A 25971-nucleotide genomic window follows, 5' to 3' on the forward strand; every position below is an offset into this window, starting at 1 on the left:
CCCCTGCCCCCTGCCCCCTGCCCCCATTCCCCCTCACCCCCCCTTTGGCTACTCAGAGTTCAGGGGACCTTGGTGGCAGGCAAGCAGGAAGGCAGTGGGGAGTTAATCTTGGTGCCTTTTTTTTGCACACTGGGCTGAGAGGACCCAAAGCAAAAATAGTTGTAGCAGCCCAGAGACAGACAGAGGCTGCCCCAGAGTCACACAGCTTGCCAATGACAGTCCAAGGGTGCTGGCCCTCCTTTTTGTGGCTTTTGGGAGCAGATAAGAGGTAGGGTGAGGCTGTGCCCTCCCTCAACACCTAGAAAATTTTGGTTCCAGCAAGGAGTTGCAGTCTCTGGTTGCCATTCCTTCCCCCCTGGAGATGCTCAGCCTCCCTCTACAACCCATGCAGCCTGGCTCCTCTGCTGAGCCCTGTCCTCCCTGCCCTATCCTATCCTCAGCCCAAACCTAGGTGAGCCTGGCTGGAGTCCTCAGCACCTGACTTTGTCCCCATTCATCATGGCCCATGCGTGAGGGATGCCAGGGGCAGGGGCTGCCTCCTCTCTGTCCCCAGCATATCTAGGGCCCCTGTTGCCAGCACCCTTCAGCACAGGCTGGGCTGCCTCTGCCGCTGTGAGCTGTGGGTCAGGCGGGTTGGGTCAAACCCAGAAGCCCAGAAGGACCCTGTGCTGCTGGACTGCCAGAGACCAGCTGAGGAGCCACGTGTAGGGCAGGGAGTGGCCACAGGGGGAAAGCCCCTCACCTCACCTCCACACCCTGTGTCTGTGTCTATCTGTCCATTCTTCCCTACCCCAGCCTTCCTCCTCCCCTTCCCCAGCTCATGCCCTCTGCAGTGGCCCTGAGCTGGCCACCCTTGGCCCAGCCACATCCCAGCCCACCCTAGCCCAGGAGCTCGCTGGACCCAGCACACTGCCCCCAACACTGCTGGGGGGACGAGGGGCCATGCTGGGCCTCGCTTACCTGGGCCCCTCTCCCCATCCACCTGTAGCAGATGCACTCCAGACTCACAACGTGGTCTTCCAAGAGCATACAGCCCCCTCGTCGCCCGGCACGGCCCCCACCAGCCGCGGCTACCGCAGAGCCAGCGAGATCAGCATCGCCAGCCAGGTGTCAGGCCTGGCCGAGAGCTACACGGCGTCCAGCATCGCCCAGAGTGAGTGCAGCCACCCGCGCCCTCCTCACCATCACAGCGAGGGGCCTAAGCTCGAGGGGACAGTTGGCCATGTCCAGAGACATCCTTAGGTGCCACACTGGGGAGGGGGTGCTGGGGGCATGGGGCTGGCAGAGGGCAGGGGGGCTGCTGAACAGCCACAGGACCCAGGAAGCCCCCACAGCGGGCCAGCCAGTGGACCCTCCTGGGAGGGTCCTGGAGAGAAGCTCCACAGCCCCGCCCCTCCCAGAAGCCTCCCCGCACTGGAAGCAGATACAGGTGGCACACCCCGAGCTGGGCACAGGCTCTCTGGGCTGGGGCTGGGGGTGTTTTGGGCAGTGCCGACTGTCTGCAGGGAGAGGTGTGCCCCTGGCCCCAGGCCCTGTTCTCGCAGCATCCTTGGGGCTGGCTGTGGCAGTGTGGCTCAGTCTCTGCCCTGTTCTTGCTTCTCAGAGGCCCCCTCAGCGCTCAGCCACACCCCCAGCATCAGGCGCCTGTCCCTGCTTGCCCTGCCCTCCCCACCCCCTGCCACCCCAGGGCCCCACCCCCGGGCGAGCCCCAGCCTGGACAGGGCCCCCTTCCTCCTTGGCGTGGACATCGGAGAAGGTACCCACCACAGACTCTAACGCGGGCCACTCTTGCCAAGCATGCTCACCCCTAACTACTAGGCCCTGCCACCTGTGCCCCCGCTGAGGCTAATGGGACTGGAGGCTTGGGCTGGGAGGACACAGGCATCTAGGGAGGAGGGACAGTGGTTAGGGTCAGCTGGGGACCCAGGGGACCCTGAGGAGCTGGGAGGAGACCAGGTAAGGACCAAAGGAGCTGCTTGGGGTTCTCTGTCACCAAGGCTGCGGGCAGAACCCAGGGGAGCCAGGGCCCATAAATAGGCATGTCTGCTGGCTCCTCCTGTATGCAACCTTGTCTCCAGGGAGGGCGGTGGCCCAACCCAAAGTGGCAGAGCAGAGGCACATGCCACTGTCCCTCTGGAAGTCCTGAGGCCTCCCAACTACCCTGGGGCTGAGGAAGGCAGCAACCCCTGCCTGAAGATTCAGGGAAGGACTCCTCAGAATCTGTGACACCTGGGGACAAATGATACTGCCTTCAGACCTGGACTTGTCCCCTGCTTCCCCAGGCCCTTGCGGAGACCTTTAGTACTTCCATGGGACACTGCCACAGGGCCACCCGCTGGACCCTTGGCTGCCTGGGTGCGGGCCTGGTGCCTTCTGCCCACATAGCTGCTTGCCTGTCACCAGCCTAGGAAGAGATCTGCTTTGCCTGTACCCGGAGAAGTCTGGGCCGAATAGGCCTGAAGGGACAGGTGACCCTCTGGGTCCCTGCCCATGTCTTGGCCCCACCCAGTCATGGTCCCTCCTCCCTGCAGTTGCTGCTAAGTGGTGGGGCCAGAAGCGGATCGACTATGCCCTATACTGCCCCGATGCCCTCACGGCCTTCCCCACGGTGGCCCTGCCCCACCTCTTCCACGCTAGCTACTGGGAGTCAACGGATGTGGTGTCCTTCCTACTCAGACAGGTACCGGGCTGTTGCCCAGGCAGGAGAGGTGAACACTTGGGGCCCCTCCCTCTGACCCACCAGACTCCAGGCAGGAGGGAGGAAGCTCTGTGCAGGATGAGTTGGAGGGTTGGGGGTGGGTGCAGCGCATCTGCACACACAGGACAGAGGGCCTCTGGGGGCTAGAGGCAGACTGGAGTGGATCAAATGTCAATCACCTGAACACGGCTGGCCTCCAGGGTGGCTGGGCCTCTCACTCCTGGAGCAGCAGCCCTGGCCTGAGCCTGCCCTGGCGTCTCTGTCCCCAGGTCATGAGGCACGACAGCTCCAGCATCTTGGAGCTGGATGGCAAGGAGGTGTCGGTGTTCACCCCCTCACAGCCCAGAGAGAAGTGGCAGCGCAAGAGGACACATGTGAAGCTGCGGGTGAGGGGACATGGCTGTAGTCCTATGTGACCCTCACAGGTGGCCCCTATTACAGAGGAGACTGAGTTGCAGAGAAGCACAGGTCTGTTTGAGCCTCGGTCTCTGCAGTTGGGGCCACGAGCCCATTTCACAGCAGGAAGGAAGCCCAGCAAGGACGTCACTTGCCCAGGGCCAGGAAGTCGGGTGGCCTCACTCCTCAGGCCCAAGGGAGCATGCACTGAGCCTCGGAGACCCCAGCTGCTCTCCATGCCCCACCCTGACCCAGGCTAGCTCTCCCCTCCCCAGAACGTGACGGCCAACCACCGGATCAGTGACGCAGTTGCCAACGAGGACGGCCCACAAGTTGTGACAGGCCGGTTCATGTATGGGCCCCTGGACATGGTCACCCTAACCGGGGAGAAGGTGAGGAAACAGGGGGACCTCAGGGAGCCTGCACATCCCCTTGGCTGAGGCACCTGGAGTGAGGAGGTTAGGGTATGACCAGCTGTGACCACTCGCCCCTGCTCACAGGTGGACGTGCACATCATGATGCAGCCACCCTCGGGTGAGTGGCTATACCTGGACACACTGGTGACCAACAGCAGTGGGCGTGTCTCCTACACGATCCCCGAGACACACCGGCTGGGAGTGGGGGTCTACCCCATCAAGATGGTGGTCAGGTATGCACCTCCAAGGGGTGGCAGGACAGGGCCCGCCTCTGGGGTGCAAGATGAGGGGCTCTGGTTGGTTCTGACAAGCTGTCCCCACTGGCCAGGGGAGACCACACGTTTGCTGACAGCTACATCACTGTGCTGCCCAAGGGCACGGAGTTTGTGGTCTTCAGCATCGACGGCTCCTTTGCCGCCAGCGTGTCCATCATGGGCAGCGACCCCAAGGTGCGGGCCGGGGCCGTGGATGTGGTGCGGTGAGTGGCCCCATGGGCACAGTGAGACTTTCACAAGGTGGGTGGGCTCAGCAGCAGGAGGCTCCTGCATGTTAGACGAGGGAGACCTGGTGGCACCAGAATGAGGACCTGCATGGCCCTGGACCTTGTGGTCCAGGCCTGGAGCCTTAGGCCACCACTGGTTAGCTGCATGACTGCGGGTGGCCTAGTGTCCAGTTCCCTGGAGAGGAAGGCAGGCAAGAACAGGCAGCTCTCCTTCAGGGCTGCAACTGTGGGGCTCACTGGGACACTGGAGGGTCTGTTGCCACGTCACTGCCATTTCTATTGACATGTTGTCTGAGTCCAGTTAGAGATGCTTTTCTCAGTGGCCCAAGCAGGGCACTTGGGCTGGGCAGGAGACAGGGAGGCCCAGAGGGAGGAAGAGGCAGCATGGGACACCCAAGCCTGCCCCTCGCCCCAGGCACTGGCAGGACCTGGGCTACCTCATCATCTATGTGACGGGCCGGCCGGATATGCAGAAGCAGCGGGTGGTGGCGTGGCTGGCCCAGCACAACTTCCCCCACGGCGTGGTGTCCTTCTGTGATGGCCTGGTGCACGACCCACTGCGGCACAAGGCCAACTTCTTGAAGCTGCTCATCTCTGAGGTGGGTCCAGGGAGAGGGGGCAGGGCACAGATGGGAGCAGAGGCCGTGCCCACGCCCACACCATCTTGCCCACAGCTGCACCTGCGCGTGCACGCGGCCTACGGCTCCACGAAGGACGTGGCGGTCTACAGCTCCATCAGCCTGTCCCCCATGCAGATCTACATTGTGGGCCGGCCCACCAAGAAGCTGCAGCAGCAGTGCCAGGTGAGTAGGCGAACCAGGGGCCAGGGAGCAGCTGGGGTACCCCCGCTGATGGCCTGTCCTCCTCACTGCCCCTGCAGTTCATCACGGATGGCTACGCAGCCCACCTGGCCCAGCTCAAGTACAACCACCGGGCACGGCCAGCCCGCAACACCGCCACCCGCATGGCACTACGCAAGGGCAGCTTCGGCCTTCCTGGCCAGGGGGACTTCCTGCGTTCCCGGAACCACCTGCTCCGCACCATCTCAGCTCAGCCCAGCGGCCCCAGCCGACTCGAGCGGACGCAGGGCCAGGTAGACTGTGAACAGCGAGGCCAGCGCAGCATGAGCATGGCAGCCAGCTGCTGGGGCCGCACCATGACAGGCCGGCTTGATCCAGGGACAGCCACGGGCCCCAAGTAGGGCACCGTCAGCGAGGCACCATGGTCTCTTAGGCAGTGCTAGGCCAGGGTTCCAGCTCCACCAGGAGGTCTGGCCTAAGCACACGCAGGTGGCTGGGGAGGAACAGACACGCCTGAGAGCTTGTCCCACGGCCCACTGGAGGACACAGGCCATGCCACCCAGTCCTCCCAGCCCTGCCTCCTGTCATAGGGCCTGTGGGGTCCAGCATATCGTGGAAGACGGCAGGACAACCAGCCAGGATGACAGAAGGACCAAGACATCCCACTGAGCCTGGCCTGGGAGGCACTTCTGGACACTGTGCCCTGTGTTGGTCTCCCAGCCTCCTGGTGCCAGGGGTGGGCCTGAGCCCATCCTGCCACCTCCCTGTCCACTATCCTCCACCCCAAGGTCCCCTCCATTTGGTAGCAGCTCCAACAGGGGTCCAGCCTGCTTCTCGTTGACTCCAGATTCTCAACTGTCCGACCTCACTGGTTTTGCCCTGGTTTTTGAATGTGGGACCCTTTACCATCTATGGCTACAGACTCGCTGACATGCATGAAAACTCAATATCTGCTGATCCAGGACCTGTTACCACACAGAAGGTTCCAGTTTGGCAAATCCGTGTGCAAGCAGGAGAGCAAGGCCATATCTTAATTCCTGCAGCCCTGCCTGGCCTGCCAGAGCCATGGCAGCCCCGGGACCCCTGCCCGCCTGTCTGCCCAGCTGGGGCCCAGTGCCGTCATGGGGCTGGTGTTATTTCCAGCCCTGAGCACAGCCCAGGCATGAGGCCAATGAAACACAAGGCCAGCTCCCTCGTTGTCCCACCTTGGGCCATGGGGCCTGGACAAGCCTGGCCTCTTCTCCTTGCCTGCCATCGGTAGGGCCCCGTGGCCCACCCACCCGCCTGCCCTCCGCGTTTCTACGCCTTTCTACTTCTCAACCTGATTTCTATGAGGTTTTTTTAAATGAGCAATCCTCCTCGGCTGCTTCCTTTCTTAACTCTTTCAGTACCAAGCGCAGCCCATCCACATTGAGAACACCCAGCACTGTGACGGAGTCCAGCCTGGTTCTGGGTCCCGTGGGCCCCACCCTAGCCCACTCATCGGGGTGCGGGCTCCCTGCCTCACCTGACCCATTAATTCCACTGAATTTCTATGGGGGAGGGGGGTTGGGACAAGGCCACACTTAGGTTTTTTAATGCCAATTCCGTTTCAATGCTGAATCTAAGCCACAGCTCGCTTGCTAGCTTAAGGGCAGGCAGCCAGGACTTCACTTCTCACCCACACCAGGAGTGCTGCACCCGGGCCTGACACCTGTCTCCCCTTCCCAGCACCAGGCAACCTCGGCTGCCGCCCCAGGTTCCTCCACCATCCCCAAGGCCCCGGACAGCCCTCCAGCCACTGCACTCTGTTCCTGAGACTCTGCCAACCTGGATACAGCTCAGGGCCCTGCTGGGCTGGGGAGGTGTGCAGGCTGAGGGCAACTTTCCCCGTGTGTAGATATGTACAGCCAAAGGGTCATGTAAATGTTCTCAAATGGGGGCCTATACAGAGGAAGAGCTATTTATTTTGTGCAGAGAAAACACCTGGGGGATGGAGCCTCCAGGGCTATTCACATTTAAGATGTAGCTTTTTGTTGTTTCAGGCATATTGTATAAAGCAACGACTATTTTATGGACCAAGTATCCTCGTAACTGTTGCAGTGAAAGTGCAATAGCTGACCCCTTGCTCCCAGCAGGAGTCGCTGGCCCGACAATCACAGCCCTGGCCAGGGGCCCCTGTGGCCAGTGCCACCGCCTCTATAAGCCCCACCTTGCCCCACCTCACCTATACCTCGGTGACTAGCCATCCAGAGAAGCACCTGGAAGTCCTGGGCCCGCCTGCAATAAAGGCCAGGAGGCCCTGTGGGCAGACTCAGCCTCTCCCAAGGAAGCCCCCATGGCTCCGCACCCCCCACAGCCTGCCCAGTCATCAGCCATGCCAAGGACAACAGCAATAGTCCCCTGGGCCTCTCCCAGGCCCTCAGCCATAGATGGTGAGACGGGCAGCCTCCCTCCCAAGTCTCTTCTATATCCAGGTCTGCTTTCTGCCTCCCTAAGAGTCCTTTCACCACACTCTCCCAAGGAAGCACCAGTTTTTCAGAAACCAAGAGAGGGAAGGGCAAAGTCCTTTAAATACCAAAAATGTTTACAGTGTTGGGTGCTGAGCTGCAGGGCTCAGGCCCGACCAGTCGTAACCAAAGGGTGAGGCAGGCCTTGCTGACTGCCACCCCCACCCCAGGCCTGTTAGAATAGAAGCCTTAGTCCACCCCACCCACCCCGAACCCCAGGACTGAGCCTCAACCACCACCCAGCTCCACCACCTGCCTTCTCTTTGATTTCTAAAGAAGGATTCAGCAGAGACCCATCCCTCCCTGGCTCAGTATGAGCTGCCTGCCTCCTGCCCCACCCCATCGCAGCCTTCACATCTGGACCCCTCCCATCTGTCCTCGTGCTGTCTGTCTCTGGGCCATGTGTGAACAGTGTCCTGACTCCCTCCCTGCTGTCCCTGCATCATTGGACCTGAGTGTGCTCTGTATATGTCACTGTCTGTTACACCAATTAAAGAAGCAGGAAGGCTTCCTTGTGATCTCTTTACTGCGGCGGCACCTCGGGGTTCAGGTTGGAAAAGGACCTGTCTAAAAGCATAAACCCTCCCAGTCAGTGCCACCTGCTGCTTGCAGTGTCACCAGTACACTCATGCAGGACTTGTGTCTCTTCCAAGGCATAGCCGAATGAGGCAGGTTTGTGAGCCTCTCTGCTTTACAGGGGACACAGCAGTAAGCCACCTAGCCCTTACCTGTTGTGATCTGTGAAATGAACTGAGCGAAGCTGTCTCTCCCCAAGCATAAGTGGGTCCCATTGAAGAGCTAAGACTGATTTGGGACTAAGCCATGGAGTCAGATGTAGTGCAATCGGCTGACAGATGAGCAGCAGGGCAGAGAGGGCTGGGGCCCAACATCCCAGCTTTCCCCAAAGCTCCTAAAGCCCAATGCCCCCTGGAAGTTCACACCAATCTCCCCAACCCTGACCACAAAAAGCAACAGAGCAAGAAGTCTAAGACCAGAGAACATTTAATATCAGGTACACTGCCCTTGCTCTTTCAGGAGAGGTTACTGAGGCATCCGTAAGTCTCACCTCTAACCTTGCTCCTGAGGAGGCTGGACTGGCTCCACAGGTGAAAAGCCATCAGCACCGGTCAGTGTTGCTGCTGCCCGCCCTGTGGCCAACCTCCAGGCCATGGCACGACACTGTCCACAGGCCTCAGTCGGCCAGGGGCCCTCAGGGAAGCAGCCCAGCTCGCATCTGGAAAGCCAGGCCATCCCCTCGGGTGGCTTGCTAGGGAAGAAAACATACAGAAGTGGGACATCAGAGACAGCTGGGGGCAGACCACAGGAAAAGGGGCAACACCAACCTTATTGATTTCTCTGTGTCGCTCTTTGGTTACGATTTCCTCCAAGACCTCACCATCTCCCTTAATGAGCCTAGGGTGGGAGGATGTCCATCAGCAAGAAACAGGCTGAGCCCCTAATGCCAGAGCAACCAGCAACGGGTCCCCAGGGCTCAGGCCCCACCAGCTCGAGCAGGGGGAGCCTGGGTGCCAATTCGGCCCCCACCACCTTTGGGATTGGGATGTAGGGAGCCCAGGTAGGCTGCCTTGCCAGCCTGCACTACCAGTCTGGGCAACAGTAGCTGCTTGAAAAAGGTCTCTCACTGAGACCCTTACACCAGGCAAAGGGGAAGAACAGCTGATATGTCACAAGTGACAGTTTTCTCCCATATTGGCCTTTTTGGAGCAGCTGCAACCACACCCTACTCCTCCTGAAAGCCCATATTCTGGGTCACAACTCCCAGGTACACCACATGGGGCCTGCCTGTGCCTGGCACCCCCACCTGGTGCGTCCCGTCTCGGGGTCCACCACTTTGCGGATGACACTCTGCCGAGCATCCCACTCCTCCTTGGTCATAGGCTTCATGGCCTGAATACGAGACTTCTGCTCGTCCGTCAGGACTGGAAAGGAAGATGGGAGGAGACTGTGGGCAGACCTGGGGAGGGGTTCTCTCCCTCCTACACAATGGGTGGCACAGTACCTGGGCCATCGTCTTCCTCCCCCGTGGATCTGTGCCACTGGTCCAGCGAGGGGCCAGGCGGAGCTTCGGCCTGGAGCACCTCGGCCTTCTCTTTGCGCCTCCTCTTCAGCTTCTTTTTCCTCTTCTTCTTCTTCCTCTTCTTGTCCTTGTGCTTTCCCCGCTTCTTCCGACCGTCACTGGAGGAAGAGGAGGAGGACGAGGAGGAAGAAGAGGAGCTAGAAGAACTGGAAGAAGAGGAGGAGGAGCTGGATCGTGGTCTCCTCCGGGCCTTTTGCTTGCTTCTCTCTGTGATGCAGGGAGAAGGTGAGGCTGGAAGGCCAGGAGGGCAAGGAGTAAACTTTGGTCCCCTTGCTCTGGCCTTGGGTAGGACCAGGTCTGTCCAGTGAGACGCTCCCTGCCAGGCTCTCCAGAAGAGATCAGTGCTCTCCTGGAGAAGCACCTTCCGGGCTCCACAGGACACTGTCTCATGGGCAGGAGGCCAGGCTCCACCTCTCATAGCTACACTAAGTGAACCCGTAGATCCACACTCACCAGCTGGGCAGGGCCCAGTCTCCTCCCTGTCTGGGGGTTCTCCAGTCTCCACTCTGCACCCCTGAATGCTCTCATTCCGATTTCTCCACAGCCAGTCCCAGCTGCCTGCAGCTGCCTGCGGAGAAGTTGCTGCACCCCCTTTCCCAGTCCCTGGGGTCCTCACCCTCAGTCCCTGAGGCGGTGCTGGCCTTACGACCTTGGGATCCAGAAACTGAGCAACTCCTCGAGGCGTCCGTACTACTCTTCTTCCTTCTCTTTTCCGACCTTCGACCCCGGGAGCGGCTGCGACTTCTCGAACGCTTGCGAGAGCCAACGTGAGCCATAGAGGCGCAGGCTGGCGATGGGAAGAGACGCGTTTAATCCGCGGCTCTCTGGACCCGGACCGCAGTGTGAGCTCCAAGGGTGGCTCCAATGGGGTCTGGTTCTCAGGGCCCCCGATACCCAGCACCGCAGCGGGGACCCGCGCTATCCCCTCCACCCCTTTGGAGACCCTGGCTTCTCCGCCGACTCCGGGACCCCACGCGTCGGCCCCTTTAAGGTCCCGCCCCCGCCCGGACGCTCCACACCTGCGCACCAAGCGCGGCGTCCTGGGAACCGACAGCTTTCCTCAACCGCAAGGGGCGTCCCGAGTTCTTCCCCGCGTGCTCCCATCCTCCTCCCTGCTCCCTTCGCGGCCTCGCCGCCTTAAAGAGAGGCTCTCCTCTTCTCACCTCAACCGCCCATCGGATGGGACCGCCAGCTCCACACCCCGACTTCGCAAGGAAGCAGCAGCACGGTGGCTTCCGGACCACTTCCGGCCTGGAGCGGTGCGCGGGGAGGCTGTCCGGGTGGGAAGCGAGGCGATGCTGCCTTTAGTTCTGAAACCGCGGGTTCCGTCTCCGGAGCGCCCATCTCTTTGCAGAGACCACGCTGGTGAGGGAGCCCACTCCCGCCGCTCAGCCCTGGGACACGTCTCCAGCTTGGCGCCAATCCCCGGGCTCTCAGGCGCCTCTCGTCTATTTATGCCACAGCCGCACCGTCTCCCAAGACTGCGCTTTGGTTGCCGTACCCGCATCACCCACCTACCTAAAGCCCCATCTTCCCGCGCGCCACGTTCCTCCCTGGCTGGACTGCGAACCTGTCCACCCCATCTGACTGTGAGATCCCAGCAGAGACGTCCCTGTCTTTCTAACATATATAACCAGTAATATAGAGGTCGCAAACTCAAGTGTCCATAAAGGGACGGAGAGTTAGTTCACGACACCTAATGAAAGAGTGACACTCAAGCCTTTCTAAAGTACGCAGCTGAGACTCCGCTCCAGGTGGCTTTTGCAGTATGGGAATGGGACTGCGTGTTTCCACGTCTTCCCTCCTTCCGGAGGAGGCTAAAATTCAAGATTTCAACATGGAGGGGACTGGGTTGTGGCTCAGTGGTAGAGCACTAGCCTAGCGTGTTTGAGACACTGGGTTCAATGACCTTTTATTTTATTTATTTTATTTAAAATAAAAACCTTTTATTTTATTTATTTACTAGCATGGACCTTTTATTTTATTTATTTATAAATAAATAAAATAAAAGGTCCATTAACAACTAAAATAAAAATTTAAGATTTCAATATGGAAAACACCTTGGTTTTCAGATGTGTAGCCCCCAAAAAGCACAGCTCTGTGTACACAACTCATCAGTCTTAGGGCCACCCAGTTATAAGGTCTTCAATAAAAATAACGAACACAGCCAAGGGCTGATATAAATCACTTTATCTGTGTTAGGTCATTGGATTCTCACAATAGCACCTAGAGCATAGAGGTCAGTGGGTCACCCGTGGCCACAGAATGGAAAGTGGCAGAGCCAGGATCTGAATCCAGGTAGTCTGGCTCCAGAAATCTGTTCTTGATTTCTCCGAAGTAACCCTTTCACACCCATTCAGAGGTTGCAATTGGTGCTGTCCACCACTGATAACTCTTCATTGAAGGCCTCCTGCAGCCACTGGGAGCCACCCTCCCCTGGAGGCAGATGTCTGGGAAGTTACTCCTGCCTCGCAGCTCCATCCAGGAGCCACTAATTGTTACTAGGAGCCAACTGGTGGGAATTCTAGCTCTGGAGCTCCCCAGGAGCAGGCTGATGCTGGACTGTCACCTGAAACCACATCTTTGTGAAGCCACTTTCAGTACCCTCTCCTGCTTCCTTACTCCCCTCTGAGGATCCACCCTCCATGAATCCCATATCAAGCTCTGCTTCAAGCAAACCTGCACTAAGCCAGCCTACCTCTGGAAATAATGACCCAGATGCTGGCCTAACCTTTTGATCCAAGGAGTTCCATGGTTGCAAGTTTATTTCTGCCCCTTCCAACCTGAGATGGCAGGTCCTCACTTGCCACACCACCTCCCCACCACCACTGGGCCAAACCAGGCTCAAGTTAGTGCACACACATCCACCGTGGTGGGCTCCTCCCGGGTGAAGCCGTCGCCAAATCCCTCGTCGTCCACCAGGTCTGGCTCACGGCAGCACATGGGACAGAGGCGGTTGCGCACAGCAGAGGCCCGGAGCCACACCACGAGGTTCCAGCGCTCACCAGTGCCTAGCGGCCGGGCGCCATGCAGCTGTCCGCCCCGGTGCAAGACACCCTGGCCCACCACATGCTGCACCTCCAGGGGCTCTGTCAGGGCTGCTGGTGCCTGCAGATGGCAGATCTCAGGCCTGGGCACTCATGGCTGACCCAGATCCTGTCCCATGGGTCTGAAATACTCACCTGGAAGAGGCCTCCAAAGTATAGGGCACCTCCTGTGAAGGCCTTGCCCAGGGCCACATTGAGAGTGAGCTCAGCATTATCATAGTGGCAGCCCAGCTCACGGTCCTGGCCTGGTGCATATTTGACCACAAAGGCGCGGTGACTGTCAAGCCGTCCCCCACCACAGTCTGGGTACAGCAGGGCCATCAATGGCTGCAGGAAGCGCTCCCGCAGTGGTGTCACCAGTGGTTCATCCAGGCCCAACTCATGCAGCAGCACCTGGAAGAGGATGCCTGTGGTGAGCAGGAAGACTGCTGGGGCCTTATCCTGCTTCCCTGGGTGAGGGATTTGCTGTTAAGGACAAAGCAAACTGATACCGTCACAGTTATCTACCATGATCTTGCTCTGAAGGCAGGGATGGGCAGCTTGCCTGCAGCACCTCAGATATGTCTCCCATCCTAGCTGCCTGGACTCCTCAGGTGGGTGCATGGGCCAGGCCTCACCTACCCCATAATTGTTCATGGTGTTGGGCCTTCCCTTGGGCATGTCTGACCGCTCAAAGTGCTCCAGCTCCTCCAGCAGGGCTTGGCAGAAAGACGCAGTAAATACAGGCACCCGGTAGATGCGCTTCTCTTCTGTGGAGGGAGACAGATAGTAGGTTAGAGCTCTGAGGCAAGGTCAGACAGGCTTGGGTCTCAATCTTCTCATGAGCGGGCGCGGCTTTTCACTGTCCCCGCCTCAGTTTCCTCATCTGTACAGTGGAGATAGTGAGATCCTTCACTTCTCAGGACCATTGCCTTGCCCCATTCTGAAGTCACTAACTGGTGCTGTGAGCAACTGTGGGTTCCCTTTCTGAGCTCTCCAGGGGTCAAGCTGATGCCAGACTGTCATTTGAAACTATACCTTTGCCAGGAAGGTTGGTCAATGAATGAATGAACAAATGAATACAGATGCCCTGCTCCTGGCAGGTTGGTCTCACTGGCCCTTCCTGTTCCTGCTGGTCTGGTTTTTGAGAACAAATATGATAGGTGGGAGGACCCCGGTCTCTATTGCCCAGGTATCTTAGGCTGCCACCCCCAAGTCATGCCATGCTCTCACCTGACACTGTCTGCAGCCACTGGAGAAGGCCCTGGCGGTCTGCACCTGGGGATGCACTGTACTCCGCAACGGACAGAAACTCAGGAGCCAGAGCTGCATCCTGGGGGCAGAACATAACAGCTATGGGGAAGACAGCACCCCAGGCCTGAAAAGGTTGCTTCCTCCCTCCAGTAACCAGCTCCCAATTTCCCTGCCTAGTACCTGCAGTGAATTGTAAACCTCTGGCCGTGCTGGGTGGTAAGAACTGGCGATGAGGGCTTTCCTGGCAGCTGACTCCTGCCCCAGCCTCTGCCGCCGCGCCACCTCCTGCTGAAGCTGGGGTGGCACAGGGATAAATTATCATACAGAGCCTCCCATTCCCCTGAAGCCATGGTACAGATGAAGAAACTGAGGATCATGAAGGCCAGAATGGGGCCCAGGATGGATGGCAAGTCTCCCTATACTCCTGAGTCAATTGCAAATAGCAAACTACTAGTTGAAAGGGACTTCTAGAAGAGGGACTGCTAGGCTGGATGGGAGGAGAGACCCTGGAGGCCCCTCAACTAGCTGGGCCCACTATGGGGAGGGGAATGGTCACAGTCAAATCCTGTGTTACAGAGGCTGCAAAAGACTCTCTTAGAAAGCTACCAACTCTAACCCCCAGGTGAGGGAGGAGGTGGGAGATGAGCAGCAACTCAGCCTGGGGGGGGGGGGGGTGTTAAAAGAGGCAGAGATGTAGTAGCCCTGGTAATCTCAACTCCATCCTCTGTGAGAATTTAGGAAAGCAACCCCCCTCTTTGAGACTCAGTTTCTCATCCCAAAATGTGTCTACCTCACAAAGCTGTTAAGAAGGGCATGACATAGACAACTTGGCACTTCTCCATTTCTATTCTTCTGGTGCCAGAACGCAGGAGTAAGGGTGAGGGGAGCAGGAAGCAGGTACAGAGGATTGAGGAGTCCTTCAGCGATCGGAGACTGACAGGCCAAGGCTGGGAAACCCCTCAGACTGCTGACACAAATCTAGAGGAAGGGCCAAGCTGCAGTGCAGGGAGTGGGGGAGTGTTACCTCTGCCAAGAGCTGTTGGAAGTCCTTGGTGCTGACACAGCCTCGGCTGCGCAGGATCTGGGAGCAGGAAGACCAGTGAACATGATTTTGTGACTTTGTGCAAGTCCTTTAACATCTCTGAGTCTCAGTTTCCCCTCCTTAAAGTGGAGTTGAGAGCCCGTACGTCACGGGATCCCTCAGAGAAGGAACTGCGATGACCGCGTTAAGAAGAGCTGGGTTCCCAGTTACTCCCACCAACACCGAGAGAGCATCCTGAGCCAGGGCCTGCCCTGCGCGCTCTACCCGCATGTTTCTTCATTCCCTCCACACGCGGCTCACTAACAGGAGATGCTATCACCCCCCCCCCCTTTAAGAAAGGGAAACGGAGGCATGGAGAGGAAAGTCATTCTCCTCCTAAGTGAGGCTCCCTGTGTGCCGTGGGCAAGCCAAACCATCTCGGGGCCAAAGGCTTCTCCCCAGCCTCCGCCCGCTTCCCAGGAAAGCCAGCAGAGGACACTCACAGGACCGTAATCCTGGCGCAGCTGCTGCTCGCTACGGAAGCATAGGTGCAGCCCGTAGCGCGCCACGTACAAGTTCTCCGAGCAGAAGCAGGCGCAGCGGCAGAATCGCCGCGGGGCCCCCGCCGTCGCCATGGTGAGACGCCGCGCGGCCCAGCCGGCTTCCGTAGGAGCACTTCCGGGTACACCCCCAACCCGGGAAATGTGCGCTACAGCGACCAAGGGGCCGTCCTTAATTCCCAAGAGCAGAAAAGAACGAAGACTATCCTCTCCAGAAAACGGTCAGAAGGTGGAGTGAGGGGAAACGTTCGCGGGCCGAAGTGGAGCCGACGGCCTCGACAGAGAGCACGCGGCCTCCACGTTATGTCTCATAATTTCTCCACTACGAGGCACGAACTAATGACCCCACTTTACAGATAGGTGAAGTGTCACAGCCTCACTGGACGCGGAAAAGCAGGGACTCAAAACAACAAAGCCTTTTATTTAAACGCTGCTCCCCTCTTCTAGGCGCCTTTGGAGAACCGCCTGACCTCACCCCGCGAGGCAGCCGGGTCAGTTAGGGATTGTGAGGTCCGGCCTCATTTCCGCCCGCAGCTAAGGAGCCAGCGATTCTATGCGTCTGAGGTCGGGTTTAGCATTTACCCCGCACCCTTGCCTGGCGCTCCCAGGGCTTTGCCGAGAACTCTCAAAAAGCGGCGCGGCTCTCTGGAGTGTCTCCACGAAAAAGCTCCGTCCCTCGCGACTTCCGGCAGGGATCGCAAAGCGGGCCGGGTGGGCTAAGCCGTGTGTGGGCGGGGCACTGGGCGCGGTCTGCCGGAGGCCACACCTCACGTCTGGACCGCGTTTGAGTTCCGCAGAGCGACAGAGAGGGAGATAAGTACGTTAATGTCCTCCGGGCAGCATCCCCACCTCTGCGAGGCCCACCACCGCACACACACACACACACTCCGCCGCGGTCCCACCGTCCCGCCGCGCACCCCGCGGGCCCAGGTCTGCAGAGCCGCGTCGCTCAGGGGAGAACTAAGGCGCCGAGAAAGGGAGGAAGTGTCCTTTGGAACTGGCCCCATCCTGCCGTAAAATTTCCTCCATGGCTCAGCGTGGTGTAGCGTTGAGAGCGGGGAAGGTTTTACCCCAGAGGTGACTACAAGTGACAGCTCCTCTTGTCCTATCCTTCCCTCTACCCAGACCTACGCTGAGTGATTGGCCACCCACCCTGTCTCTTTCCATCCGCACAGCAAACCTGAACTAGGTGCTCTCGTATCACTACATTAAAGATGGGGAAACTGAGGCTCAGGGAGGTGTATTGACCTACCCCAGGTCACACCGCCTGTGAAAAACAATATGGGGTTGGAAACCAACAGTCTGCCCTGAGACTCCTCCCCTTCACCATGCCCCACTCTTTCCCCACCCCAGGGAATCTCTGAGTTGGGGGATTCTGTGGGACTTTGGATTTTTCTCTCTGCTGCCTTCTCCTTTCCTCCAAGTGTCCTCACGGGCACTCACAAACGTTGTCATTCATACACCAACGCGCACTGACTCATCTTCATGCACACACACTGCAGTACATCCTTATATCCCCCCACACACTCGTACATGCACTCCCGTCCTGACGGTCAGCACCTCCCCACACACATTCCACATCCAAAACATTCTCACACAGTGTCACGCATTCGCGTGCATGCACCCCCTCACACTCTCACCCACACCCCACACAGTGGCAGGCATTCTCGTGCACACGGGGGCAACTCAGCCCTCCTTCCTTTCTTCTCCATAGAATGCTGAGCTCCAAGCCCCCCTGCTTTTGGGGGCCAACGTCTCATTGAGGGGTTCTTCCTGCCCGGGAGAATCTAAGCCACCCTCAAATGCAAAATCTAAACTAATTAGTGAATAACAAAACACAAATATTCAGAAATATATTTACAAAAGGTGAAGCCCCTGATCGGTCTAGTCCACATGGGCTCTGGAACTAGACAAGGAAAAATGGCTCTGGAGGTTTATTTAAGGGGGTATATCAAAGGCAGGGATAAGGTTTCAAGGGAGGAGTCTTGCTTGGGGATGTCTTGCAGTCAGCAGGTTGATTGACATCTTGGCAGGCCACACCCATCTCAGGTGCTGTGTGGGCCACGGCAGAGTGGATTAGAAATTCACATTGTCCCTGGGCAATTGACCAGAAAAATTGTCCACAGCCTATAAAAAACAATATGGGGTTGGAACCCAACAATCATTTCCAGACACCAGGTGTCTCTCTTCACTAGCTCCCATGCACAGTGACCCACATGTTATCCCATGGATGGCTCCTGACACCGGATGCTGCCACAGAAAGAGCCTGGGAAACCCTAACATCCTGTGACTCGGGTCACTGGCTATACTCTCCTGATGTCTCCGTCAACACATTTAGGGTTCCAAGCCTCCAGCTAGCAAAGCCTCTCCCTGCCCCCAGCATCCTAGGAGACCAAAAGAGCCCCTCATTTCTGGGCCAAGGCTACAACAGCCCGACAGGTTTTCACACTGGCTGTGCAGGAGCCTGTATGCACATGGGAATGCACCTGACTGTGTGGAGGGGTGTTTAGAGCTGCGTACAAGCTCTCTGCCCACATTAGTTTTCTAAGGCCACCATAACAAATAGCCAGAAACTGGGTGGCTTAAAACAATGAAAATGTGTGCTCTCACAACTCTGGTGGCCAGTTAGATAGCATGGTGTTGAGAGAGCCGTGCTCCTGCAGGAGGCTCTAAAGGAAGAGTCTTCTCTGTGTCTTCCAGCTCTAGTGGCTTTGTGGCCATGACACCCCGGTCTTTACCTCTGTGTATGAGACCTCCTCCTCTGTGTATATCCGTCCCTGAGTGTCTTATTAAGACACTTGCATTAGAGTTAGGTAGGGCCCGTTCTCACAATCCAGATAACCTCATCCTGGGGTCTTCATGATATCTACAAAGACCTTTTTTCTAAATACAGTCACATTCACAGGTTCCAGGGATTCGAATGTACACCTGTCTTTTTTGAGAGGGGCGTCATTCCACCCTCAAGAGCTCTCCAGTCGGGTGTGGAAGACAGGAGTAAGCAAGAAAACAAATTCACAAGCCATTTTCTTCCACTCAGTTGCAAATGCTGGGAAGGCAGGTTGGGAGAAGAGAGGGAGAGAGGCCTGGGAGCAGCTGCTCTAGACAGGGCAGCCAGGCAGGACCTGCCCCCTCAGGAGTGACGCTCAGCTGAGATCTGACCACCGCAGCAAGATGTGGCAGGATGTGATTCTAGGCAGGGAAAACGAAAGTCCCTTGTCCTGCAGTGAGAAGGAGCTTGGTTTCATAAAGAATAGCAAAGTGTACAGGGGCTGAGACAGGGAATGAGCCCCGGTGCTGTTGGGACCAAATAATTGTGCATTGGAGGCCATGCGGACACTTTAGGTTTCACTCTTTGTGAGGAGGGAAGCTTTTTGATCCTCACTACAAACACTATGAGAAAAATGAGGGCCAGAGGGTCACCTGGCCCACCCGAGGACAAACGGCTGGTAAGTGAGCTAGTATGGAATTCAACCCAAGTCGAATTCTTCTGAGTTATTCCCAAGGGGCAGTCGGGTCTCCCTCAGTATCCCCTCTCCTCATATGTGAGATCACTGGGCCATGGGGATCCTGGAGCCCAGCCTGGGCCTCCTGAAATTACTGGGCTTCCCCATGGAGGAGGTTACTGTGAAAAGAACCTGACTCCACAGCCCAGAGAAGCTCAGCCAAGAAGGTGCTGAAGGTTGTACAGTTGTCTTGATTGCCCCGTGATAGTGAACAGCTCTGCTAACCAGACAGGGATCTGTTTCCCCAGCTCGATGATCCCCCTAATTGCCTGGGGTGGTCAGTCCCCCAGCCTGGTCCCAGGCAGCCCCCCCACGCCACCCCCTCCTCTGCTCCTCCTGATTGGACATCTCTCTTTGCAGCAGTTTGCAAGTTTATCAGCTCAAAGAGGCACTCCTCAAGGACCCGTCCTCCTTGAGGACAGTAACCTCACTGCTACCCTGTTCCAGCCTGGGCTTAGTGACCAAGGGAACTGTAGCAAGAGGAGTCAATAAGCATGGAATCTGGACATGCTTCCTTGTTCACTGCTCCAGGTCCTGTTGATTTCATTTTGCAGATGAGGAAACTGAGGCTCAGTGGAGTGTAAGGGCCTATGTAGGGTAGTAAGTGAGCCAGGTGCAATGGCGCACTCCTGCAATCCCAGCAACTTGGAAGGCTAAGGCAGGAGGACTGCAAGTTGGAGGCCAGCCTCAGGGACCTGGCAAGGCCCCAACAACTTAGTGCGGCCCTGTCTCAAAATAAAAAGGATTGCAGATGGAGCTTAGTGGTAGAGCCCTTGGGTTCAATCCCCAGCACCAAAATAAATAAATAAACCTAATGAGTGGCAGAATTAGAACATTCATGAATTAAAACACACTTCTATCTGCCTGGAAGTGGTGTGTGTGTTACACATTCGTCATGTTTGTGTGTATAAATACATGTAGATATGTATATGTGTGTTGATGTGTGTGTGTGTGTGTGTGCGCGCACAAGCTTTATAAATTGACAGAGCCATATACAAAAGAGGACATAAACCTGGTGTGTGATCCCAGCTACTTGGCAATCTGAGGTGGGAGGTTCACAAGTTTGAGGCCAACCTGGGCAACTTTGTGAGACCCTGTCTCACAATAAACTTTAAAATAGAAAGGGCTAGGGATGCAGTTCATGGTAGGGTGCCCCTCCCCGCCCAAAGAAAATGAAAAGGAGGGTTACAACTCATAAATGTACAATCTGTGAGTTTTCAAACTGGACATACCCATGAGACCAAGACCCACACAGTGCCCAGCACCACTCTTGGTCACTACCCACCTCCTAGGGCTGATCATCGCCCTGACTCCTAATAGCAAAAGTTAGTCAGTTCTTGCATTTGATACAAAGAAAACCATATCGTATGCTCTCTCCCGCACACTCTCCTGCACACTCTTCTGGGCACTTTCCTGCACACCGCTTCTTTCACTCAAGACCGCATCCTTGAGATTGGCCTTATGAGCTTGTGTGTAGCAGTTGGTGTAGCAGTTTTTCTAGACTGTGTCCTACTTGTTTCAGTGAACTTTGAACTGTTTGCTGACCCTTCCTGCAGTTGGCCAGCATTTGCATTGCTTTTGTTTTGGAGATGTTTTTAAGAAAACTGCTACAAACATTGTTTTTAAAATGTGTGATAAAAGATGCATAAAATTTTAACATTTTGACCAATTTTTTTGAGGGGGGTGCATATCAGTGAAAGAAAAACCACTGAGCCACATCCCCAGCCCTTTTTTGTATTTTATTTAGAGACAGGATCTCACTGACTTTCTTAGCGCCTCACTTTTGTTGAGGCTGGCTTGGAACTCACTATCCTCCTGCCTCAGCCTCCAGAGCCGCTGGGGTTACAGGCATGCGCTGCCACCCCTGGCTTCTGACTACTTTTATTAGATGTTTGTTTTTGGAGAAATTTTAGGTTCACAGCAAAATCTAGTGTGAAGTACAGAGAATTCCCATAATTGCCCCCCATATGCACAGCCTTCCCCAACAATGCCCCTACCAGATTCATGCATGTGCTACTCAGTGAAGCCACATTGACACGTCATTGTCACCCAAAGCCCATGGTTTCCTTTAGAGTTCACTGCTGGAGTTGTATATTCCATGGTTTTTGACAAATGTATATGGCATATATCCACCATTATAATCTCATACAGAGTAGTTTTACTGTCCTAAAAATCCTCCGTGCCCTGCCTGTTCATCCCTTCTCTCTTAACCCCTGGCCAACACTGATTTTTTTTTTTTTTTAATATGGAATGCTTCCTGAATGTGTGTGTCACTCTTGTTTAGGGGCCACATTAATCTCTGTATCATTCCAATTTTAGTATATTTGCTGCCAAAGCAAGCATAAACACTAATCTTTTGGATATTGTCATAGTTCTGCCTTTTATCAGAATGTCACATGGCTGGAATTACACAGTGACTTTTTTTTAAGGTGCTGGGGATGGAACCCAGGACTCACACATGCTAAGCACATACTCTACCATTGAACTACACCCAGCTCTGGAATTTCACAGTAATTATTATGTAATTTCCATATTGACTTCTTTCACTGATATGCATTTCAGGTTCTTCCACATCTATTCATTACTTTGATGGCTTATTTATTTTTAGCTCTGAATAAAATTCCATTTTCTGCGTATACCACCTGGGTGCCTTCAGGTCATTTGCCTAGAGTTTATTTACCCTTCACCTCCCGAAGGAGATCTTGCTTGCTTTCAAGTTGAGGCAGTTATCACTAAAGCTTCTGTAAACATCCATATGCAGATTTTTATGTGGACATAAGTTTTTAACCACTCTGGTTAAATACCAAGGAGTGTAATTGCTGGATCGTATGGTAAGAATATGTTTAGTTTTGTAAGAAACTGTCAAGCTGTCTTCCAAAGTACCGTTTTGCATTCCCATCAGGGATGAAGAAGTTCCTGGTGCCAGCCTTTGGGGCGTCAGTGTTCCTGTTCTAACAGGCATGCAGTGGTCTCTCGCTGTTGCTTTATTTTGCATTTTCTTGATGGCACAGGATGTGTGGAGCACCTTTTCACATGCTTATTTGGCATCTGTATGTCTTCTTTGGTGAGATGTCCCTAAGATCTTTGACTCATTTTTTTTTTAATTGGGTGGTTTTCTTTTATTTGAATTTTGAGATTTCTTTGTATGTTTTGGATAAGTCGTTTATCAGATCTATCTTTTGCAAATATTTTACTCCAGTCTGTGGGCTTGTCTCTCCCTCCCCACCCTCGTCTCTGTCTCTTTCTCCCTCCCTCCCTCCCTCTCCCTCTCCCTTTCTCTCAGTACTGGGGATCTAACCCAGAGGTACTTTACACTGAGCCATATGTTGCTTAGGGCCTCGCTAAGTTGCTGAGGCTGGCTGTGATCCTCCTGCCTTAGCCTCCTGAATCGCTGGGATTATAGACATGCATCACTGCACCCATTTACTTTTTATTTTTGAGACAGGGTTTTGTTAAGTTTCCTAGGGCTTTGCTTAGTTGCTGAGGATGGCTTCAAATTTGTGATTTTCCTGTCTCAGCCTCCCAAGTTTCTGGGACTACAGACATATGCCACCAAGACTGGCTTTGTCTTCACTTTTTTTTTTTAATATTAAAAAAAATTTTTAGTTATAGACGGACACAATATTTTCATTTCTTTTTTTTTTTTAATGTGGTGCCGAGGATCAAAACCAGTGCCTCACGTGTGCGAGGCAAATGCTCTGCCACTGAGCCAAAACCCCAGTCCTGTCTTTCTTCACTCTCTTGATAGGGTCCTTCCCAGAGAAGAAATTTTTACCAGTTTATTAATTACATCTTTCATGGATTATGCCTTTGGTGTTGTATCACTAGCCAGCCATAATGGCACATACCTGTTATCCCAGTGACTGGGGAGGTTGAGGCAGGAGGATTACAAGTTGGAGGCCAGCCTTAGCAATTTAATGAGACTGTTTCAAATTTTATAAAAGCTGGAATATGTAGCTCAATGGCAGAGTGCTTGACCACTGAGCTACATCCCCAGCCCTTTTCATTTATTTTTGGGACAGCATCTCACTAAGTTGTTTGGGACCTCACTAAGTTGCCCAGGCTGGCCTTAAACTCAAGGTCCTCCTGCCTCAGCCTCCCCAGTTACTGGGATTGCAGCTATGCACCACCACACCCAGCACTGTGATGTATTTTGAGGGTATTTAACTTTTTGAGGGTATTTAGATGTCTGTGTCTAGAATCCTTGTTTTATAGGTAAACATCCAATAGTTAGTTTAGCATCATTTATTGAAAAGACTGTCTTTTCTCCATTATGTTGCCTTTGTTCTTTTGTCAAAGATCTGTTAACTGTATTCATGTGGGTCTAGGTCTGTTCTCTCTGTTCTGTTCCATTGATTTATTTGTCTACTATTCCACCAATACCACACTGTCTGGATCACTATGGCCTTGAAGTTGGGAAATAGTCCTCCTGCTTTACTCTCCTTCCATATTATATTATCTATTCTAAGTCTTTTACTTTTCCTTGCATACCTTAGAATTGATTTGTCAACACCCACAAGATAATTTGAGGTCAACCTATTCCTCTCAGTTTTACATTACTAACAGTTTTTACTCGTATTTTGGTAATGCTATTAGGTGAGTAGAGGTTCAGAGTCATCCATCATTCTCCAAAATAATCCTCATTCCCTTACCAGTGCCTTGGGCCGACCTTACAGGGTTTTAAAATTCCACCTTCATAGTACACCAGTGCATAGGTATCTTTATTACCCATCTCTCTGATGAGGAAACAGGCTCAGAGAGAGTAAGGCATCCACCCAAGGTCACACAGCAAAAAGAACCTGAATGTGGATACAATTCTGTCACTTGTGGGTTTTTTTTTTTTTTTTTGTGGTGCTGGGGATTGAACCCAGGACCTTGTATATGTGAGACAAGCACTCTAACAACTTAGCTATATCTCTAGCCCAACTTATGCTTTTTGACGTATCCATCCAAGATACTCTTTTCAAATACATGTGTATATTTGCTTTATTTTTACACAAGCAGTATTCTGGCTCAACTTTCCCCAACAGATTTAGGTCATTTCATGCCTTTATATAACTTTCTGTCACATATGTGCCTTTTTTCTCCTGCTATTGAATATTTTACTAAAGGGATGCTCTCTAATTATCTCACCAGTTCCCTATGGGATGGTATTTAGGTTATATCCAGATTTTTGCTACTATAATAGCTGTCTTCATGATGATCTCTTAGCACTTTTCCATTAATTTATACAAGAAATTCTTACTTGATCAAAAGCGTGTTTGGTGTTGTGGTTCAGCGGCAGAGCACTTGCCTAGCACATGTGAGGCACTGGGTTTGATCCTTAGCACCACATAAAATTAAATAAAATTAAGGTATTGTGTCCATCTACAACTAAGAAAAAAAATCTAATGCTTTAAAAAGAAAAGAAAGTGTTTTTGTTTGGGTCGGTACTAGGAACCCAGGGACGCTTAACAACTGAACTACATCCCAAGCCCTTTTTATTTATTATTTTGAGACAGGGTCTCACTAAGTTGCTTAGGACCTCACAAAGTTGCTGAGGCTGGCCTCAACTTGCAATCCTTCTGCCTCAGCCTCCCAAGCCGCTGGGATTACAGGCGTGCACCATGAGGCGCTGCTCAAAAGAAAGTGTTTTAAATTCTGAGCTTTACCAAATTCCCCTCCATGAAGGTGTCCCATGTGAGCAGCAGAGGCTGTACTCTGATCCTCTGCCTGAGGACAGACATCTTGTCTCCTGCTCCCTGCTGGGCATTGGCTCATTCCCTACCCAGGGCTCATTTCCATGGTTCAGACCACACTGACCGTTTCTGTTCTTAGATGCCAGGCTAGTTCCCACCTCAGGGCTTCTAAACTTGCAGTTCCTTTAGCCCAGATGCTCTTCCCCGCAATCAGCCGTGGCTTCCTCCTCATCTTTCCCCTTCCCCTTTCTCAGAGAAGTGTTTTTCCAATTTGAGTCGCTCCATGCCAATTCCAGTCACTGCCCTGAGTTTTATTTCATTTACAACACTGAAAGGATCCTGTTATTTACTTGTGGTTTTTCTCTCTGCTCTCCAAAGGCTGGGAGTTTTCTTTTCACACACAGCTAGATTCCTAACACCTGGCCCTCAGCAGTCATTCGGTACCTTTGCTGCCTTCTCTCTCCCAATCTCATATAATATTCCATTTTTCTTCATAAAATGTATTTATTTCCTTCTATTATATATAATTTACTTCTAGGTATTGTCTGACTCCCTTACTAGGCTGTCACCTACAGAAGGGGCGGGGATATTGTTTGGTTCATTTCTGGGTGTCACATCTCAAATGCCTATTTGTATTGTTTTGCTTTGTTTTAAGAGACAGGTTCTTGCTATGTTGCCAGGCTGATCCTGAACTCCTGTGCTACAGTGATGCCCCTTCCTCAGCCTTCCGAGTAGCAGCAGCTCCTCGAATGCTTAGAATAGTGTATGATGCATAGTGCTCCATAGACACTCCATAAGTGTCCTCCAGGGAAAAAAGAGAAAACAAACCTGTTCAAGGTTTATCTTCATTGTGTTACCAATGTTGACCCAAGCTAGGTCCTTTTTCCCTCTCAGAATCGTAGAACCCATCAGGCTCAGAGAGACTAAGGCATCCACCCAAGGTCACACAGCAAAAAGAATAGAACCTGGTCAAGCAGCATGGAAAGTTTTATTCTTGGGCAAAGAATAGGAGAAGCCCAGAGGCTGAGCAGGTAGTAGATATAGATTAAAGAAAGGAATATTCCTGTGGTTTCTAGGATTGGGTGGAGATTTTCTAAGAATTCAAGTGCTCCTCTGGCTCCTATTAAGGGCTCCTTTGGTCGTTGTCATGGTGATTGTCAACTGACATGGCACAAGATTAAGGAAATCTTAATAGGGAAATGAAGTACAGTGAGATGGTAACGAGCCTAAAAAAGAACCACGCTTGCATTGCAGCTGAAGCTATCGGGTCAGGTTCTACCTGTGCTGTCCTGGTGGGTAAGCAGGCAGTTGGTCAATTTCCTTAGTTCTAGGATGCAAAAAGTATGGTTAATATATTGTGTAAGACTCTCAAAGAAAAAGTATGGATAAATATTTTAGGTTGCATCGATCCTCGTACAGAATGTGTAGATTCGTTAGTTTGGGATAAGCAACTTGGCCCTTTTTCCTCAGTGACAGTTGCATGGATGAGTGAGGATCCTAACCCCCAACCTCCAGGGTTCACAGGCTGTC

At 53.8% G+C, this 25971-nt stretch overlaps 3 protein-coding genes and 1 pseudogene across 8 annotated transcripts in view; 1 reads left to right on the plus strand and 3 right to left on the minus strand.

Annotated features, from left to right (window-relative positions):
* Nucleotides 1-7812, plus strand: part of Pitpnm2 (phosphatidylinositol transfer protein membrane associated 2) — a 95867-nt gene extending 88055 nt beyond the window's left edge. Inside the window, exons 16-25 of the mRNA XM_048785527.1 lie at nucleotides 989-1153; nucleotides 1604-1756; nucleotides 2532-2680; nucleotides 2968-3084; nucleotides 3370-3486; nucleotides 3595-3743; nucleotides 3839-3988; nucleotides 4428-4611; nucleotides 4687-4815; nucleotides 4893-7812. Coding sequence (XP_048641484.1) covers nucleotides 989-1153; nucleotides 1604-1756; nucleotides 2532-2680; nucleotides 2968-3084; nucleotides 3370-3486; nucleotides 3595-3743; nucleotides 3839-3988; nucleotides 4428-4611; nucleotides 4687-4815; nucleotides 4893-5213 — 1634 coding nt within the window. The 3' untranslated portion in view covers nucleotides 5214-7812. The remainder of the gene's footprint in view (nucleotides 1-988; nucleotides 1154-1603; nucleotides 1757-2531; nucleotides 2681-2967; nucleotides 3085-3369; nucleotides 3487-3594; nucleotides 3744-3838; nucleotides 3989-4427; nucleotides 4612-4686; nucleotides 4816-4892) is intronic.
* Nucleotides 7813-8285: 473 nt separating this feature from the next.
* Arl6ip4 (ADP ribosylation factor like GTPase 6 interacting protein 4) lies at nucleotides 8286-11264 on the minus strand. 4 transcript variants are annotated; one of them, XM_015502434.2, is made up of 6 exons: nucleotides 10563-11264; nucleotides 10016-10186; nucleotides 9322-9630; nucleotides 9124-9241; nucleotides 8645-8714; nucleotides 8286-8568 (listed from the first exon to the last, which is right to left on the minus strand). In XM_015502434.2, exons 2-6 carry the CDS (start codon nucleotides 10173-10175, stop codon nucleotides 8512-8514), a joined length of 714 nt encoding a protein of 237 aa, XP_015357920.1. In that variant the 5' UTR covers nucleotides 10176-10186; nucleotides 10563-11264; the 3' UTR covers nucleotides 8286-8511. The 4 variants fall into 4 exon arrangements, with proteins under 4 accessions (XP_015357920.1, XP_015357921.1, XP_048641487.1 ...); XM_015502435.2 differs by having other exon boundaries at nucleotides 9322-9606; nucleotides 10563-11247; XM_048785530.1 differs by lacking the exon at nucleotides 10563-11264 and adding an exon at nucleotides 10419-10562 and having other exon boundaries at nucleotides 9322-9606.
* Nucleotides 11265-12126: 862 nt separating this feature from the next.
* Ogfod2 (2-oxoglutarate and iron dependent oxygenase domain containing 2) lies at nucleotides 12127-15363 on the minus strand. 3 transcript variants are annotated; one of them, XM_015502433.2, is made up of 7 exons: nucleotides 15204-15363; nucleotides 14704-14760; nucleotides 13860-13973; nucleotides 13659-13758; nucleotides 13068-13195; nucleotides 12582-12839; nucleotides 12127-12507 (listed from the first exon to the last, which is right to left on the minus strand). In XM_015502433.2, the coding sequence occupies exons 1-7, from the start codon at nucleotides 15333-15335 to the stop codon at nucleotides 12244-12246; spliced, it is 1053 nt and encodes a 350-aa protein (XP_015357919.1). In that variant the 5' UTR covers nucleotides 15336-15363; the 3' UTR covers nucleotides 12127-12243. The 3 variants fall into 3 exon arrangements, with proteins under 3 accessions (XP_015357919.1, XP_015357918.1, XP_048641485.1); XM_015502432.2 differs by having other exon boundaries at nucleotides 12954-13195; nucleotides 15204-15350; XM_048785528.1 differs by lacking the exon at nucleotides 14704-14760 and having other exon boundaries at nucleotides 12954-13195; nucleotides 15204-15350.
* A 5639-nt stretch (nucleotides 15364-21002) lies between these two features.
* On the minus strand, nucleotides 21003-21102 carry LOC125611256 (annotated as a pseudogene).
* Between the last annotated feature and the right edge of the window lie 4869 nt (nucleotides 21103-25971).

Source organism: Marmota marmota, unplaced genomic scaffold (genome assembly GCF_001458135.2).
Source record: "Marmota marmota marmota unplaced genomic scaffold, marMar, whole genome shotgun sequence".
In the NCBI taxonomy this organism is placed as follows: domain Eukaryota; kingdom Metazoa; phylum Chordata; class Mammalia; order Rodentia; family Sciuridae; genus Marmota; species Marmota marmota.

What these genes read in the sequence shown, in the direction of transcription:
- Arl6ip4 (XM_048785529.1), bottom strand. Translation starts at nt 10,503, where the DNA reads ATGGGAGCACGCGGGGAAGAACTCGGGACGCCCCTTGCGGTTGAGGAA. An exon ending in GGAGGAAGACGATGGCCCAG is followed by an intron (nt 9,242 to 9,321) that starts GTACTGTGCCAC and finishes CTTCCTTTCCAG; the next exon opens with TCCTGACGGACGAGCAGAAG. An exon ending in GACACAGAGAAATCAATAAG is followed by an intron (nt 8,569 to 8,644) that starts GTTGGTGTTGCC and finishes TTTCTTCCCTAG; the next exon opens with CAAGCCACCCGAGGGGATGG.
- Ogfod2 (XM_015502432.2), bottom strand. Translation starts at nt 15,335, where the DNA reads ATGGCGACGGCGGGGGCCCCGCGGCGATTCTGCCGCTGCGCCTGCTTC. An exon ending in GCCTTCAGAGCAAGATCATG is followed by an intron (nt 12,840 to 12,953) that starts GTAGATAACTGT and finishes ATCCTCTTCCAG; the next exon opens with GTGCTGCTGCATGAGTTGGG. An exon ending in ACTTTGGAGGCCTCTTCCAG is followed by an intron (nt 12,508 to 12,581) that starts GTGAGTATTTCA and finishes TGCCATCTGCAG; the next exon opens with GCACCAGCAGCCCTGACAGA.